Source organism: Puma concolor, chromosome A1 (genome assembly GCF_028749965.1).
Source record: "Puma concolor isolate L17-30 chromosome A1, mPumCon1.1.hap2, whole genome shotgun sequence".
In the NCBI taxonomy this organism is placed as follows: Eukaryota; Metazoa; Chordata; class Mammalia; order Carnivora; family Felidae; genus Puma; species Puma concolor.
This window is the reverse complement of record NC_141667.1, coordinates 223,090,503-223,103,215: the sequence shown is the minus strand read 5'-3', so window position 1 is coordinate 223,103,215 and position 12,713 is coordinate 223,090,503. Positions and strand designations below refer to the sequence as shown.

Sequence of the window (12,713 nt, the reverse complement as noted above, 5' to 3'; positions counted from 1 at the left end):
AAAAACTAACAATAACAGAAACCCTGGGAGAAGCCAGAAGACTGAGAGCTGTCTCCTGTGGTGGACAGACTGAGGAAAAAGTCTGATACAGGCAGTCTTGAGGGGCTTAGCGGGAGGGAAATTTTTAAGATCTTTTCTTGCTTTTCCTCTGAGTTGCTTGGAGACAATAACTGCCATTCTCAGTAGAAACCAGAAGCCACTACCCAGATGTAGTTAGGATAAAATTTGGGTAGCATTATGGCACCTGGGTAGTTCAGTCAGTTGAGCATCTAATTCTTGATTTTGTTCAGGTCATGATCCCAGGTTTGTGGGATCAAGCCCTTTGTTGGGCTCTGCACTGAGCATGGAAACTGCTTAAGATTTTCTCTCTCTCTGTCTCTCTCCCTCCCCCCATCCCTCTCCCCCACTCACATGGTTTCTCTCACTCTAAGATAAAAAAAATTTTCATTGGCATTAGGTTACTGATGAAAACAGGGAAGGGCTAAAGAGCAATCCTTGGGCCTTCACTCTTCCACCCTTTTACCTCCAAAAGTCCCAGGTGAACAACATAGAAGTCTGCCTTCTCCAATGCTGCTTTTGTCCAAGACCTTAAAGGTAGCATATCTTGACAAGAGAAATTACCTGGATCACAGTGTTTCACCATTATGCAGAGTCTCTGTCCCCAGGCTATCACCTCCCTTCATGTTAAATTTACTGAGAAAAACATACCTTAGGTCCTAGCTTTCAACAACAGTTACTATATAAAATGTCACCCAACCCAGGATACTTTTGAAAGTGAAAAGGATATGTTATTAATAATTTTGCTGAGACAACAGCCACGATTGAGATTTTCCCAAGAAAATCTTCAGTCCTTCCCTAATACAATTTACCAGTCAGAGGGCTCAATGGCCACAAGGAATATGAGCTCACAAATCAAAATAGTTAGATACCTGATGAGTACGACTGAAAAAGAGACACAACAAACTGAACAACATATACCATCTGAAACAGAACTATTGGAATATACTGAACAAGGTTTTTTTTTAACATGAAATTTATTGTCAAGTTGGTTTCCATACAACACCCAGTGCTCATCCCATCAAGTGCCCTCCTCAATACCCATCACCACCCTCCCCTCCCTCCCACCCCCCATCAACCCTCAGATTGTTCTCAGTTTTTAAGAGTCTTTTATGGTTTTCCCTCCCTAACTTTTTTTCCTTCCCCTCCCCCATGGTCTTCCGTTAAGTTTCTCAGGATCCACATAAGAGTGAAAACATATGGTATATCTGTCTTTCTCTGTGTGACTTATTTCACTTAGCATAACACTCTCCAGTTCCATCCACATTGCTACAGAAGGCCATATTTCATTCTTTCTCATGAACAAGATTTTTAAGTAAACATGAGAAATACACTTAAAGATACAAGGGAAGATGTTAGTAACATGAAATAAGAATAAGAAATCGTATTGAAAAACCCAAGAGGATATCTTAAATGTAAAAGTCAAATTGTTGAAATAAAGAATCACTTCATGGCATAAACAGTAATTTGGATACATGTCGAAAGCAAGTTAATCCAGAGTTGGAAGAGGAGGTTGAGAAATCCCCAGAAAACAGAAGAGACCACAAAAGAAAAACCAGTTGATATAAAGGATAAAAACAGATCTCTAACACCTGGACTCTAGATAACAAAATATATATATATATTTTTAAAATAAATTTCCCCAAATTAAAGAAAATATCAAAAGTGATGTTTCATCTAACAAACATTTAAATGGTATTTACTAAGTGCCAGATATTGTCCTCATGCTTCACAAATATTTCAATTGGTCCTCAACCTTCAAGATAGTTACAATTATTATTTATTTTAACCAATTCACAGATCTTGAATAGTCATGTTTCTAATATCCACCATACTGATTTATAAGCCACTCATTGCTAATAAAAATTTGTGACCCTCCCTGTGGTAATTTACAGTGTTTCAGGTATTGATTGAAATGGGACAATGGAAGCCCTTGCAATGACCATCTCAAAATGGTCATCCCCCACCAGCCATGGACAGAGCATCCCCCATAAGGGCATCCAGCTGTCCTAGAGGGAAAGCTTAAAGTGACTGTAACTGGCATATGCATATTGTTAATGGCATACTGTCTAAGCAGTAGTAGTATAGGAAATTGTAAGCATAAAACAGTGTCTTTAAGTTGTGAGTTTGCCGAATTTCATTTATGTATAGTTTACGCTCATTATGAAAGAAGGTGTATATATATATATTCCCTATTCAATTAACCTTGAATTGTGCTTAAAATTTGGTAAAATTTGCATCTTATTACTTACTTATTATTTCTTTGATGCATGAACCAGAGATATAAAGGGTTCCTCTTTAATCTCTGCATGGTATTGTCTTGTGGACAACCACAATCTACAATTAATCTGAAAAAAAAAAAAAAAAGAAAGAAAAGCACATATGATTTTATATTCAGGATTTTTAAAATACATAGGATACTTGCCCTGTTAGGAAGAAAGTCACACATAGAACCTACCAGGTATGCATTGGCCTTTCTAAAGTCTTGAATCTACAACTTATAAGATCTACAACACTGTACAATTTTATCATTCCTCTGAAATATGTATTCTGTATTTTATTTTAGTTCAAGGAATAGAAGAAAAAGTTTTTTGAATGTTCAATAAAATTTAAGTTTAGTTCAAAGACAGAATACTTTAAAGACTGCTCTCTTGGGGCGCCTGGGTGGCGCAGTCGGTTAAGCGTCCGACTTCAGCCAGGTCACGATCTCGCGGTCCGTGAGTTCGAGCCCCGCGTCAGGCTCTGGGCTGATGGCTCAGAGCCTGGAGCCTGTTTCCGATTCTGTGTCTCCCTCTCTCTCTGCCCCTCCCCCGTTCATGCTCTGTCTCTCTCTGTCCCAAAAATAAATAAACGTTGAAAAAAAAATTTTTTTTAAATAAATAAATAAAGACTGCTCTCTTGCTACATAGGACCCGGCAAGTGAAATAAAATGAATTTCAAACCAAATTTACATCATCATAGTGATTTATGATATTTCCATCTTGAAACATTCCATAGCATAAATCAAAGGAGTGGTAAAGCAAAGATATGTCCTTCAACATTTCACATAGCAGATTCGTGGCATGCAAGGGAACTGGAAGTCACTGGAGAATAAGACATTGCCAATTACATTTCCAAGTTACCAAATAGGTAGACTGAAATGTGCCACAAGGCCCTAAATTCTTGGCAAAGAGCAAAAAAATGAAAACAAACTGAAAAATACTTTTTTCATAAATAAATCAATTGGGGCATAAGTTTTTATTTTGAGTTTTGGGCTTGAGAGCAAGCCACCTGTAAATGCTGTATCTTCAAGAGGTATCACCTCATGGACAGTGGGAGTAGGAATCCCAAAGTTCTTTTCCAGAGGTGGCCAGGAAAACCAATGTGGACCAAGACAGAGCCACATATCTAAGGATCCTCTGTCCCTGCAAACCTCAGATCTGCTTACCTACAGGTAGGGCTGCTTTCAAGGGGCCACAGCAGAAGGGAGGTGGAGCACAGAAGGACTCAGATCTTGGGACTTGAATACAACTTTTCCTAAGTGGAAGCAAATATTACTCAAGATCCTATTATCAGTATTCTTTCCTGGATACTGCCTTTAACTTCTTTTTCTTTTAAAAAATTTTTAATTTCCCCAGACCAAGCCCGTTAAGTCAAATCTTGTCCCAATTCCTGGCCAGCAACAAGGTTACTGCTTTTTGGTCCTATATTGGCCTAGTACACCCCCATCCCTGCCCACACATCACCATCTCACATCCCCTCCACCTCTGGTTCCCTGGGGATGAGGAGGTTCTTTCTGGAAGGTCTCTGGGAAGAAGTGAACATTTATTAATCCCCCACAGCTGAGCACAAGGCAAAACTTGCCATCTATGGCCACAAAGACCCCCACCTGCCCCTTTCCCCCCACCTTCAGCCCTCCCTCTAAGACATTCTTCTGTCTTTGAGGATGAAGGACAACATTAGCCAACATAGAAGGCAGAGGATGGGATGCCTTTGTCCAGAGACACCCTGACACCCTTAGGTCTTTACCTGGTGCTGGTAACAAGCTAGTACTGGAGTAAGAACTCCGTGTCCATGGCAACCCCAAACAACAGATTCCAAGTGGTCCTGTGAGTGTAGAAGAGTGGGGAATACAATGAACTTGGTTCCACACTGATTCCAGGTAGTTCTGAGATTGTAGTAGTACGGTGGGGAATACAGTGAACTTGGTTCTAGGCTATAGGGTCTTAAAAACAGATGCTGTTCTCCTTAAAGATGGGGGTACCAAGATCAAAGATCCCAGGATAATAATCTCAGAGATTGTCTCACCTTATACTTTTTATTTTGCAAGAAAGAGAATGATCAAAGAGCTAAATGTTTTCTAATATAAAATTTGACTAAAATATGCAAGGTTGACACAGGACCCAGGACAAAAATTATTTCCACAAACTATCATTTCATGAGATTCAGAAGAAACAATCAAATATTATTTGTGAATTTAAAATACACCCATTTTCCTGGTAGAGTAAATCTGAGAAGGTGGAAACAAATGCCAAAAAACAAAAACAAATATAGAAAGTTTTAAAACTCTAGATGAGGAGAGCCTGGGTGGCTCAGTCGGTTAAACAGCCGACTTTGGCTCAGGTCATGATCTCAAGGTTCGTGAGTTCGAGCCCCACGTCATGCTCTGTGCTGACAGCTCAGAGCCTGGAGCCTGCTTCAGATTCTTTGTCTCTCTCTGTCTCTGTCTCTCTCTCTCTCTCTGCCCTCCCCCACTTGCTCTCTGTCTATCTCTCAAAAATAAACATTAAAATTGTTTTAAAAAGCTAGATGAAACATTAGAATTTTCTATATGAAAATTATAAAAATTACCACAAAAATAATTAAGAAAGATCTGTTTGGGGGCGCCTGGGTGGCGCAGTCGGTTAAGCGTCCGACTTCAGCCAGGTCACGATCTCGCGGTCCGTGAGTTCGAGCCCCGCGTCAGGCTCTGGGCTGATGGCTCAGAGCCTGGAGCCTGTTTCCGATTCTGTGTCTCCCTCTCTCTCTGCCCCTCCCCCGTTCATGCTCTGTCTCTCTCTGTCCTAAAAATAAATAAACGTTGGAAAAAAAAATTAAAAAAAAAAAAAAAGAAAAAAAAAAAAAAAGAAAGATCTGTTTGACAGTTTGTGTTGGTACATGTTCTGATGCTGAATAAATAGTCACAGTAGAAGTCATGGAAATGAGATTAAGGTTGTATTTATTTAATATTTCTATAAGTAGTTTGTAAGATACAAAAATGAATAAAACATGGTCACTGACTTCAGTGTCACATCGATGACCTCAAGGCCAGACCAGTTTGAAATATGCCCAGAGCATTCTGTTCTCTGTGAGAAAGACCCAGCCTAAAGAGAAACTACCAGAGCCTTGTCTGATCTAAGGAAAGGCCAAGAAGACAACCTTAGCCCCTTCTAGCCTTCCTGTCTCACATAGGAGGATGGAAAAGAGACAAAGAAACTCTTCTGAAGGTCACAGCCCTTGTTTCTTTTCATGTCTTAGTATTTTATTGAAGATTGGGCTTTTAAAATAATATAACAACTGCAAATCAGATTTTTCCCTTTCCCCAGGGTTTATTGTTGGTTTTTTTGGTGATTTTTCTGAATTCTAATTAGGAATTTCTAATTCAAAATTCTGTAAAGTCTCTATTCTTTGCAGAGTGTGGAAATTTTTCGATTCTTTGGAAAGTGTGGAAAGTCTCCATTCTTTGCAGAGTGTGGAATTATCTGCACTCTATTTTGTGTAGTCAGCTTGATTAGCATAATGATCAGCTAATAAAAGGACACAGATTCCCTCAGATGCCTGGAACCAGTAAGTCTCTTAGTAGAGACAAAGGAGTTTCATGTACATGCTTGAGCATGTTTTTCACACAGCAGGCAGATTACAACCCCACCATAACCTACATTTCCTTCTATGTGCAGAGCCTCAAGTTTGGTCAGAGAGGAGAGCTTTAGGTCTTTCCAGGTCTTTCTTAAGTTTGCAAAATCCTAGACACGTGTACAGCCTTAGATATGCAGGTGGTCTTCTAGAGTCCCAGGAATAGGTTTCAACTTTTCAAAGCTCCCTATGGATAGCTCATAACACAACTTTTTCTTTTGCCTCAACTATTATCTGTACCTCAGGCAGCCATGATGTTCAACAGTTGTCTTTGACTGACTATCTTCAACCAATGTCCCCAGGGCAAAGGCTGGGGGAGCTCCAAGTCAAACAAAATGAAGACAGTCTTGTGAGTGGGGTCTTGCCGGGACCCACTAGATAGATCAAATAAGGACATTATCTGGGAATAGACCTTTGAAGGAGTTCTAACCCCATTCTGTCCCCTCCATTGGCCCTCAGGTGGCTGGCTTATTCCATGATTGCAGGATGTTGGTCTTCAAGGCTGCCACAGAGCTGAGGAGAGTGTGACGGGGATGGTGCAAGTTAGAATACCACAAAGTTCATGATTCTTACCAAAATACAGCCTATGTTCTTAAATAAATGCTCCCCAGATTGCTGAAAGCCTTTGATTAATTTCTAGAGTTCTGAAAAAGGTGATTCTGATCATTTTTGCCAGTATTCTTGGTAATTTTATAAAGGAAGAATTTTTGGAGATCCCTATTTTGGCATTTTCACTGGCATTATTTCTAAACTTACTTTAAAAAAAATTTTTTTTAACGTTTATTTGTTTTTGAGACAGAGAGAGACAGAGCATGAACGGAGGAGGGTCAGAGAGAGGGAGACAGAATCTGAAACAGGCTCCAGGCTCTGAGAGCCCGATGTGGGGCTCGAACTCACGGACCGCGAGATCATGACCTGAGCCGAAGTTGGCCACTCAACCGACTGAGCCACCCAGGTGCCCCAAACTTACTTTTAAATACATTGCTAAATTCAAAAGAAAGCAAGGGAATTACTAAGTGATCACAGGCACATAAACATACACATACATACATGCATACATACACACTCTGCTACTGAAAGTAAAGTGGTAAATGACAGAAGCTTGGAATGCTCTGGAAGTATGCCAAGCAAAAAAAAATCTAGTTTTGTTGGTTAACATTGTGGCTGCCTGAAGTGGCAAATAGGATGTGGGGCAAACAGTAGCCTAACCAAAATGGGGGTAGGGCGAAGGAGGGAGAGAGACAGGGTGAGGGTGTGCGAGGGAGAGGGGGGTGAGGGTGTGTGACGAGAGGGGGGTGAGAGAGAGAGAGAGGGGGGGTGCGAGAGGGAGAGAGGGGGGGTGCGAGAGGGAGAGAGGGGGGGTGCGAGAGGGAGAGAGGGGGGGTGCGAGAGGGAGAGAGGGGGGGTGCGAGAGGGAGAGAGGGGGGGTGCGAGAGGGAGAGAGGGGGGGTGCGAGAGGGAGAGAGGGGGGGTGCGAGAGGGAGAGAGGGGGGGTGCGAGAGGGAGAGAGGGGGGGTGCGAGAGGGAGAGAGGGGGGGTGCGAGAGGGAGAGAGGGGGGGTGCGAGAGGGAGAGAGGGGGGGTGCGAGAGGGAGAGAGGGGGGGTGCGAGAGGGAGAGAGGGGGGGTGCGAGAGGGAGAGAGGGGGGGTGCGAGAGGGAGAGAGGGGGGGTGCGAGAGGGAGAGAGGGGGGGTGCGAGAGGGAGAGAGGGGGGGTGCGAGAGGGAGAGAGGGGGGGTGCGAGAGGGAGAGAGGGGGGGTGCGAGAGGGAGAGAGGGGGGGTGCGAGAGGGAGAGAGGGGGGGTGCGAGAGGGAGAGAGGGGGGGTGCGAGAGGGAGAGAGGGGGGGTGCGAGAGGGAGAGAGGGGGGGTGCGAGAGGGAGAGAGGGGGGGTGCGAGAGGGAGAGAGGGGGGGTGCGAGAGGGAGAGAGGGGGGGTGCGAGAGGGAGAGAGGGGGGGTGCGAGAGGGAGAGAGGGGGGGTGCGAGAGGGAGAGAGGGGGGGTGCGAGAGGGAGAGAGGGGGGGTGCGAGAGGGAGAGAGGGGGGGTGCGAGAGGGAGAGAGGGGGGGTGCGAGAGGGAGAGAGGGGGGGTGCGAGAGGGAGAGAGGGGGGGTGCGAGAGGGAGAGAGGGGGGGTGCGAGAGGGAGAGAGGGGGGGTGCGAGAGGGAGAGAGGGGGGGTGCGAGAGGGAGAGAGGGGGGGTGCGAGAGGGAGAGAGGGGGGGTGCGAGAGGGAGAGAGGGGGGGTGCGAGAGGGAGAGAGGGGGGGTGCGAGAGGGAGAGAGGGGGGGTGCGAGAGGGAGAGAGGGGGGGTGCGAGAGGGAGAGAGGGGGGGTGCGAGAGGGAGAGAGGGGGGGTGCGAGAGGGAGAGAGGGGGGTGCGAGAGGGAGAGAGGGGGGTGCGAGAGGGAGAGAGGGGGGTGCGAGAGGGAGAGAGGGGGGTGCGAGAGGGAGAGAGGGGGGTGCGAGAGGGAGAGAGGGGGGTGCGAGAGGGAGAGAGGGGGGTGCGAGAGGGAGAGAGGGGGGTGCGAGAGGGAGAGGGGGGTTGAGAGGGAGGGAGGGGGGTTGAGAGAGAAAGAGAGAGAAAGAGAGAGAAAGAGAGAGAAAGAGAGAGAAAGAGAGAGAAAGAGAGAGAAAGAGAGAGAAAGAGAGAGAAAGAGAGAGAAAGAGAGAGAAAGAGAGAGAAAGAGAGTTATAAAATGGCATATGAAGAAAGGACTTTGAAAAACTCTAACATAATCCTGGGAATCTAGAGTTTTATTGTTTAGCTAAGTAATGGGATTTGACTTTGACAAAGTGGTAAGCTGAATCTAAGATCTGCACACAAATCCAGGCATCCCAACTAGCTATATATTTAGTTGAGAAGAAAAACTTGGAAAAAATCTATATGCTGACAGAGTGACCAAAAAGCATATCAGTTTGTCTCTATTGGCATTGGGTTTAAAAATATTAATAATTTTAATTTAATAGTCTTTCTTAATGTTTTGTAACCAGCTCTACTCTCTTCCTGGAATTTGAATTTATACCACAGTCTACCACCTCAATCCAATCAATTAAATTGAAATGGTTCTTGATTGGTAGTGATCCCTAGCACTCAGCACAAACCAAGGCGAATCATCTCAATTTAGATAGCTAAATTTAGGATTCCCAAAGCTAAAGTTTGGTCAAATAGGAGCTCTTAAAAAAATTTTTTTAAATGTTTATGTATTTTTGAGAGATACAGAAAGAGTGTGAGCAAGGTAGAGGCAGAGAGAGAGGGACACAGAATCCAAAGCAGACTCCAGGCTCTGAGTTGTCAGCACAGAGCCTGACATGGGGCTCAAACTCATGAACCATGGGATCGTGACCTGAGCCAAAGTAGGACGCTTAACCAACTGAGCCACACAGGCACCCCATAGTCAAATACGAACTCTTAACACAATCTAGGAAACATGTGAGGAATCACACCCTCATGAACAGAAGTCAATAGAAATTATAAGAAGAAAAAAAAAATCAAAAGACTATAGGTATTAAAGTAAGAAACTTTATGCTCAGGAAGTACGTTTAAAAGTGTGTTTGAAGTGAAAGACATCAACACTACCTGGAACAGGAAGAAGGGCTGTTGACCTGCTTTGGAACTTCAAGCTGATTTTTTGAAGGAGAGGATTCTTGGACTTGAAGGACAGTAAATAATAAGCCAGGAGGAAATAAAGTGGTGAGAAAACTCCAGACAGAAAAATCATAAAAAAAACAATTACATGGAAGCATTGAACAGCATGCAGACTTTAGGGAAAACAGTAAACATTATTACTCCCATAACATGCAGAGCAGGGAAGAGCAGACATTTTAAAAATAGTCCCATACACCATATTAAGAAGTACAGACTTTATACACCAACAAATTAGACAACCTAGAAGAAATGGATAAATTCCTAGACACATACAATCTTGTAAACTAAATCGGGAAGAAATATAAAATCTGAACAGGCCAATTACTAGCAATGGAATTGAGTCAATAATCCAAAAATTCACAGCCAACAAAAGTCTAGGACCAGATGAATTCACAGGTGAATTCTACCAAACATTTAAACAAGAGTTAATGCCTATTCTCAATATATCCAAAAGGAAATAGAAAGAAGTATACAAAAATAGTCTATGAGCATTCTCCAGATATCAAAACCATACTAAGACAGTATAAAAAAGTAAACTGCAGGCCAATATCTCTGATAGAGATACAATAATCCCCAACAAAATATTAGCAAACCGCATTCAGCAATACATTAAAAAGATCATTCATCACCATTAGGTGCGATTTATTCTGGGAATGCAAGGATAGTTCAATATTCACAAATCAATATGATATACATCGACAAAGGATAAAAATCATGTCTCTCAATAGAATTTTGTCAAATGCTTTTTCTGTACCAACTTCTGTTCATGATAAAAACTCAACAAAGTGGGTTTAGAGGAAACATACCTCAATATTATAAAGGCCATATATGAGGGGTACGTGGGTGGCTCAATCAGTTAAGTGTCTGGCTTCAGCTCAGGTCATGATCTCGCAGTTCATGAGTTTGAGCCCCTCGTTGGGCTCTGCACTGACAGCTCAGAGCCTGGAGCCTGCTTCGGATTCTGTATCTCCCTCTCTCTTCCCTTCATCCACTCACACTCTGTATCTCTCTCTCTCTCTCTCAAAAATAAATATTAAAATTTTTTAAATAAAAAAATGAAGGCCATATATGAAAAACGACAGCTAAAAATCATACTCAGATGTGAAAAACAGCTTTTCCTCTAAGATCAAGAACAAGGGAAGGATGTTCATTCTTACCACTTTTATTCATAGGCATCCAAATAGGTAAGGAAGACATTAAACTGTCACTATTTGCAGATGACATAAATACTATACATAAAAAATCCTAGACTCCGCCAAAGAACTATTTGAATAAAGGAACAGTAAAGTACTAGGATACAAAAATAAATACATAGAAATTGGTTGTGCTTCTGTACAATAATGAAGTACGAGGAAAATTAACAATTCCATTTACAATTGCACCAAAACAATAAATAGATAGTAAAAAACTTCACCAAGGAGACGGAAGACATGTACTCTGAAAACTATAAAACATTGATTAAAAAAAACTGATGATAGGGGCGCCTGGGTGGCGCAGTCGGTTGAGCGTCCGACTTCAGCCAGGTCACGATCTCGCGGTCCGTGAGTTCGAGCCCCGCGTCAGGCTCTGGGCTGATGGCTCAGAGCCTGGAGCCTGTTTCCGATTCTGTGTCTCCCTCTCTCTCTGCCCCTCCCCCGTTCATGCTCTGTCTCTCTGTCCCAAAAATAAATAAATGTTGAAAAAAAAATTAAAAAAAAAAACAACTGATGATATAAATAAATGGAAAGATATTCTATGCTCACTAATTGAAAAAATTAATCTTGTTAAAATGTCCATACTGCCCAAAGCAATCAATAGATTCAATGCAATCCCCCTTAAGATACCAACAGCATTTTTCACAGAACTAGAACAAAGAATTCTAAAATGTGTATAGAACCCAAAAGACCTTGAATAGCAAGAGAATCTTGAGAAACAGCAACATAGCTGGAGTTACCACAATCTCAGATTTTGAGATATACTACAAAGCTGTAGTAATCAAAACAGTATGGTACTGGCACAAAAATAGAACACAGATCAGTGGAACAGAATAGAGAGACCAGAAATAAGCCAACACTTAAAGGGTCAATTAAACTAGGACAAAGGAAGCAAGAATATACACTGGAGAAAAGACAGTCTCCTCAACAAATGGTGTTGGCAAAACTGGACAGCAACATGCAAAAGAATGAAACTAGGCCACTTTATTACACCATACACAAAAATAAACTCAAAATGGACTAAAGACCTAAATGTGAGACCTGAAACCATAAAACTCCTAGAAGAGAACACAGGCAGTAATTTCTTTGACACCAGCCATAGCAACATATAAACATATGTATGTGTGTGCATATATATATGTATGTATGTATACACACACACACACATATATGTACCACCTCTTCTTTATGCATTCATCTGTTGATGGACATTTAGATTGCTTCCATATTTGGGCCATGGTAAATAATGCTAATAATACACATATGCATAAAAAAGGATAAAATCTTGTCATTTATAACAACATGGATGAACCCAGAGAGTATTATGCTAAGTGAAATAAGTCAGACACAAATAGACAAATACCGTATGATTTCACTTATACGTGGAATCTTAAAAACAAATCTTAGAAACAGACCCATAAATACAGAGAACGAATTGATGGTTACCAGATGGGAGGGGGGAGTGGGGGGATGGGCAAAATGACTGAAGGGGAGTGGGAGGGACAGGCTTCCAGTTATGGAATGAATAAGTCATGGGGATAAAAGGTACAACATAGGGAATATAGTCGATGGTATTGTAATATTGTTGTATGAGGACAGATGGTAGCTACATTTTGGAGAATAGCACAAGGGATAGATTTGTTCAATCATATGTTGTACACCCAAAACTAAGGTAACATTGTATGTCAGTTATACTTCAATTAAAAAAAAAAAGTACATTCTTTGACATAGGCCATAGCAACTTCTTTCTAGATATATTTCCTGAGGCAAGGGAAACAAAAGCAAGAATAAACTATTGGGCTACATCAAAATAAAAACCTTCTGCACAGCAAAGGAAACAATCAACAAAACTAAAATGCAACCTACGGAATGGGAAAAGATATTTGCAAATTACATATGTGATAAAGGATTAGTATCCAAAATATGTAAAGAACTGACACAATTCAACA

At 42.1% G+C, this 12,713-nt stretch overlaps 1 protein-coding gene across 3 annotated transcripts in view; it reads right to left on the bottom strand.

Moving 5' to 3' along the window:
- Nucleotides 1-12,713, bottom strand: part of LOC112860835 (phosphatidylinositol 3,4,5-trisphosphate 3-phosphatase TPTE2-like) — a 199,435-nt gene that overhangs the window by 157,955 nt on the left and 28,767 nt on the right. For 2 of the 3 annotated variants that reach the window (XM_086712941.1, XM_086712949.1), the window contains exons 4-8: nt 6,169-6,441; nt 4,066-4,143; nt 3,802-3,843; nt 3,485-3,573; nt 2,310-2,405 (exon numbers count right to left, since the gene is read on the bottom strand). In XM_086712941.1, the coding sequence (XP_086569067.1) occupies nt 2,310-2,368 (59 nt within the window). In that variant the 5' untranslated portion in view covers nt 2,369-2,405; nt 3,485-3,573; nt 3,802-3,843; nt 4,066-4,143; nt 6,169-6,441. Of the gene's footprint in view, nt 1-2,309; nt 2,406-3,484; nt 3,574-3,782; nt 3,844-4,065; nt 4,144-6,168; nt 6,442-12,713 lie in introns of all 3 variants that reach the window. The other variant, XM_086712927.1, reaches the window with a different exon arrangement.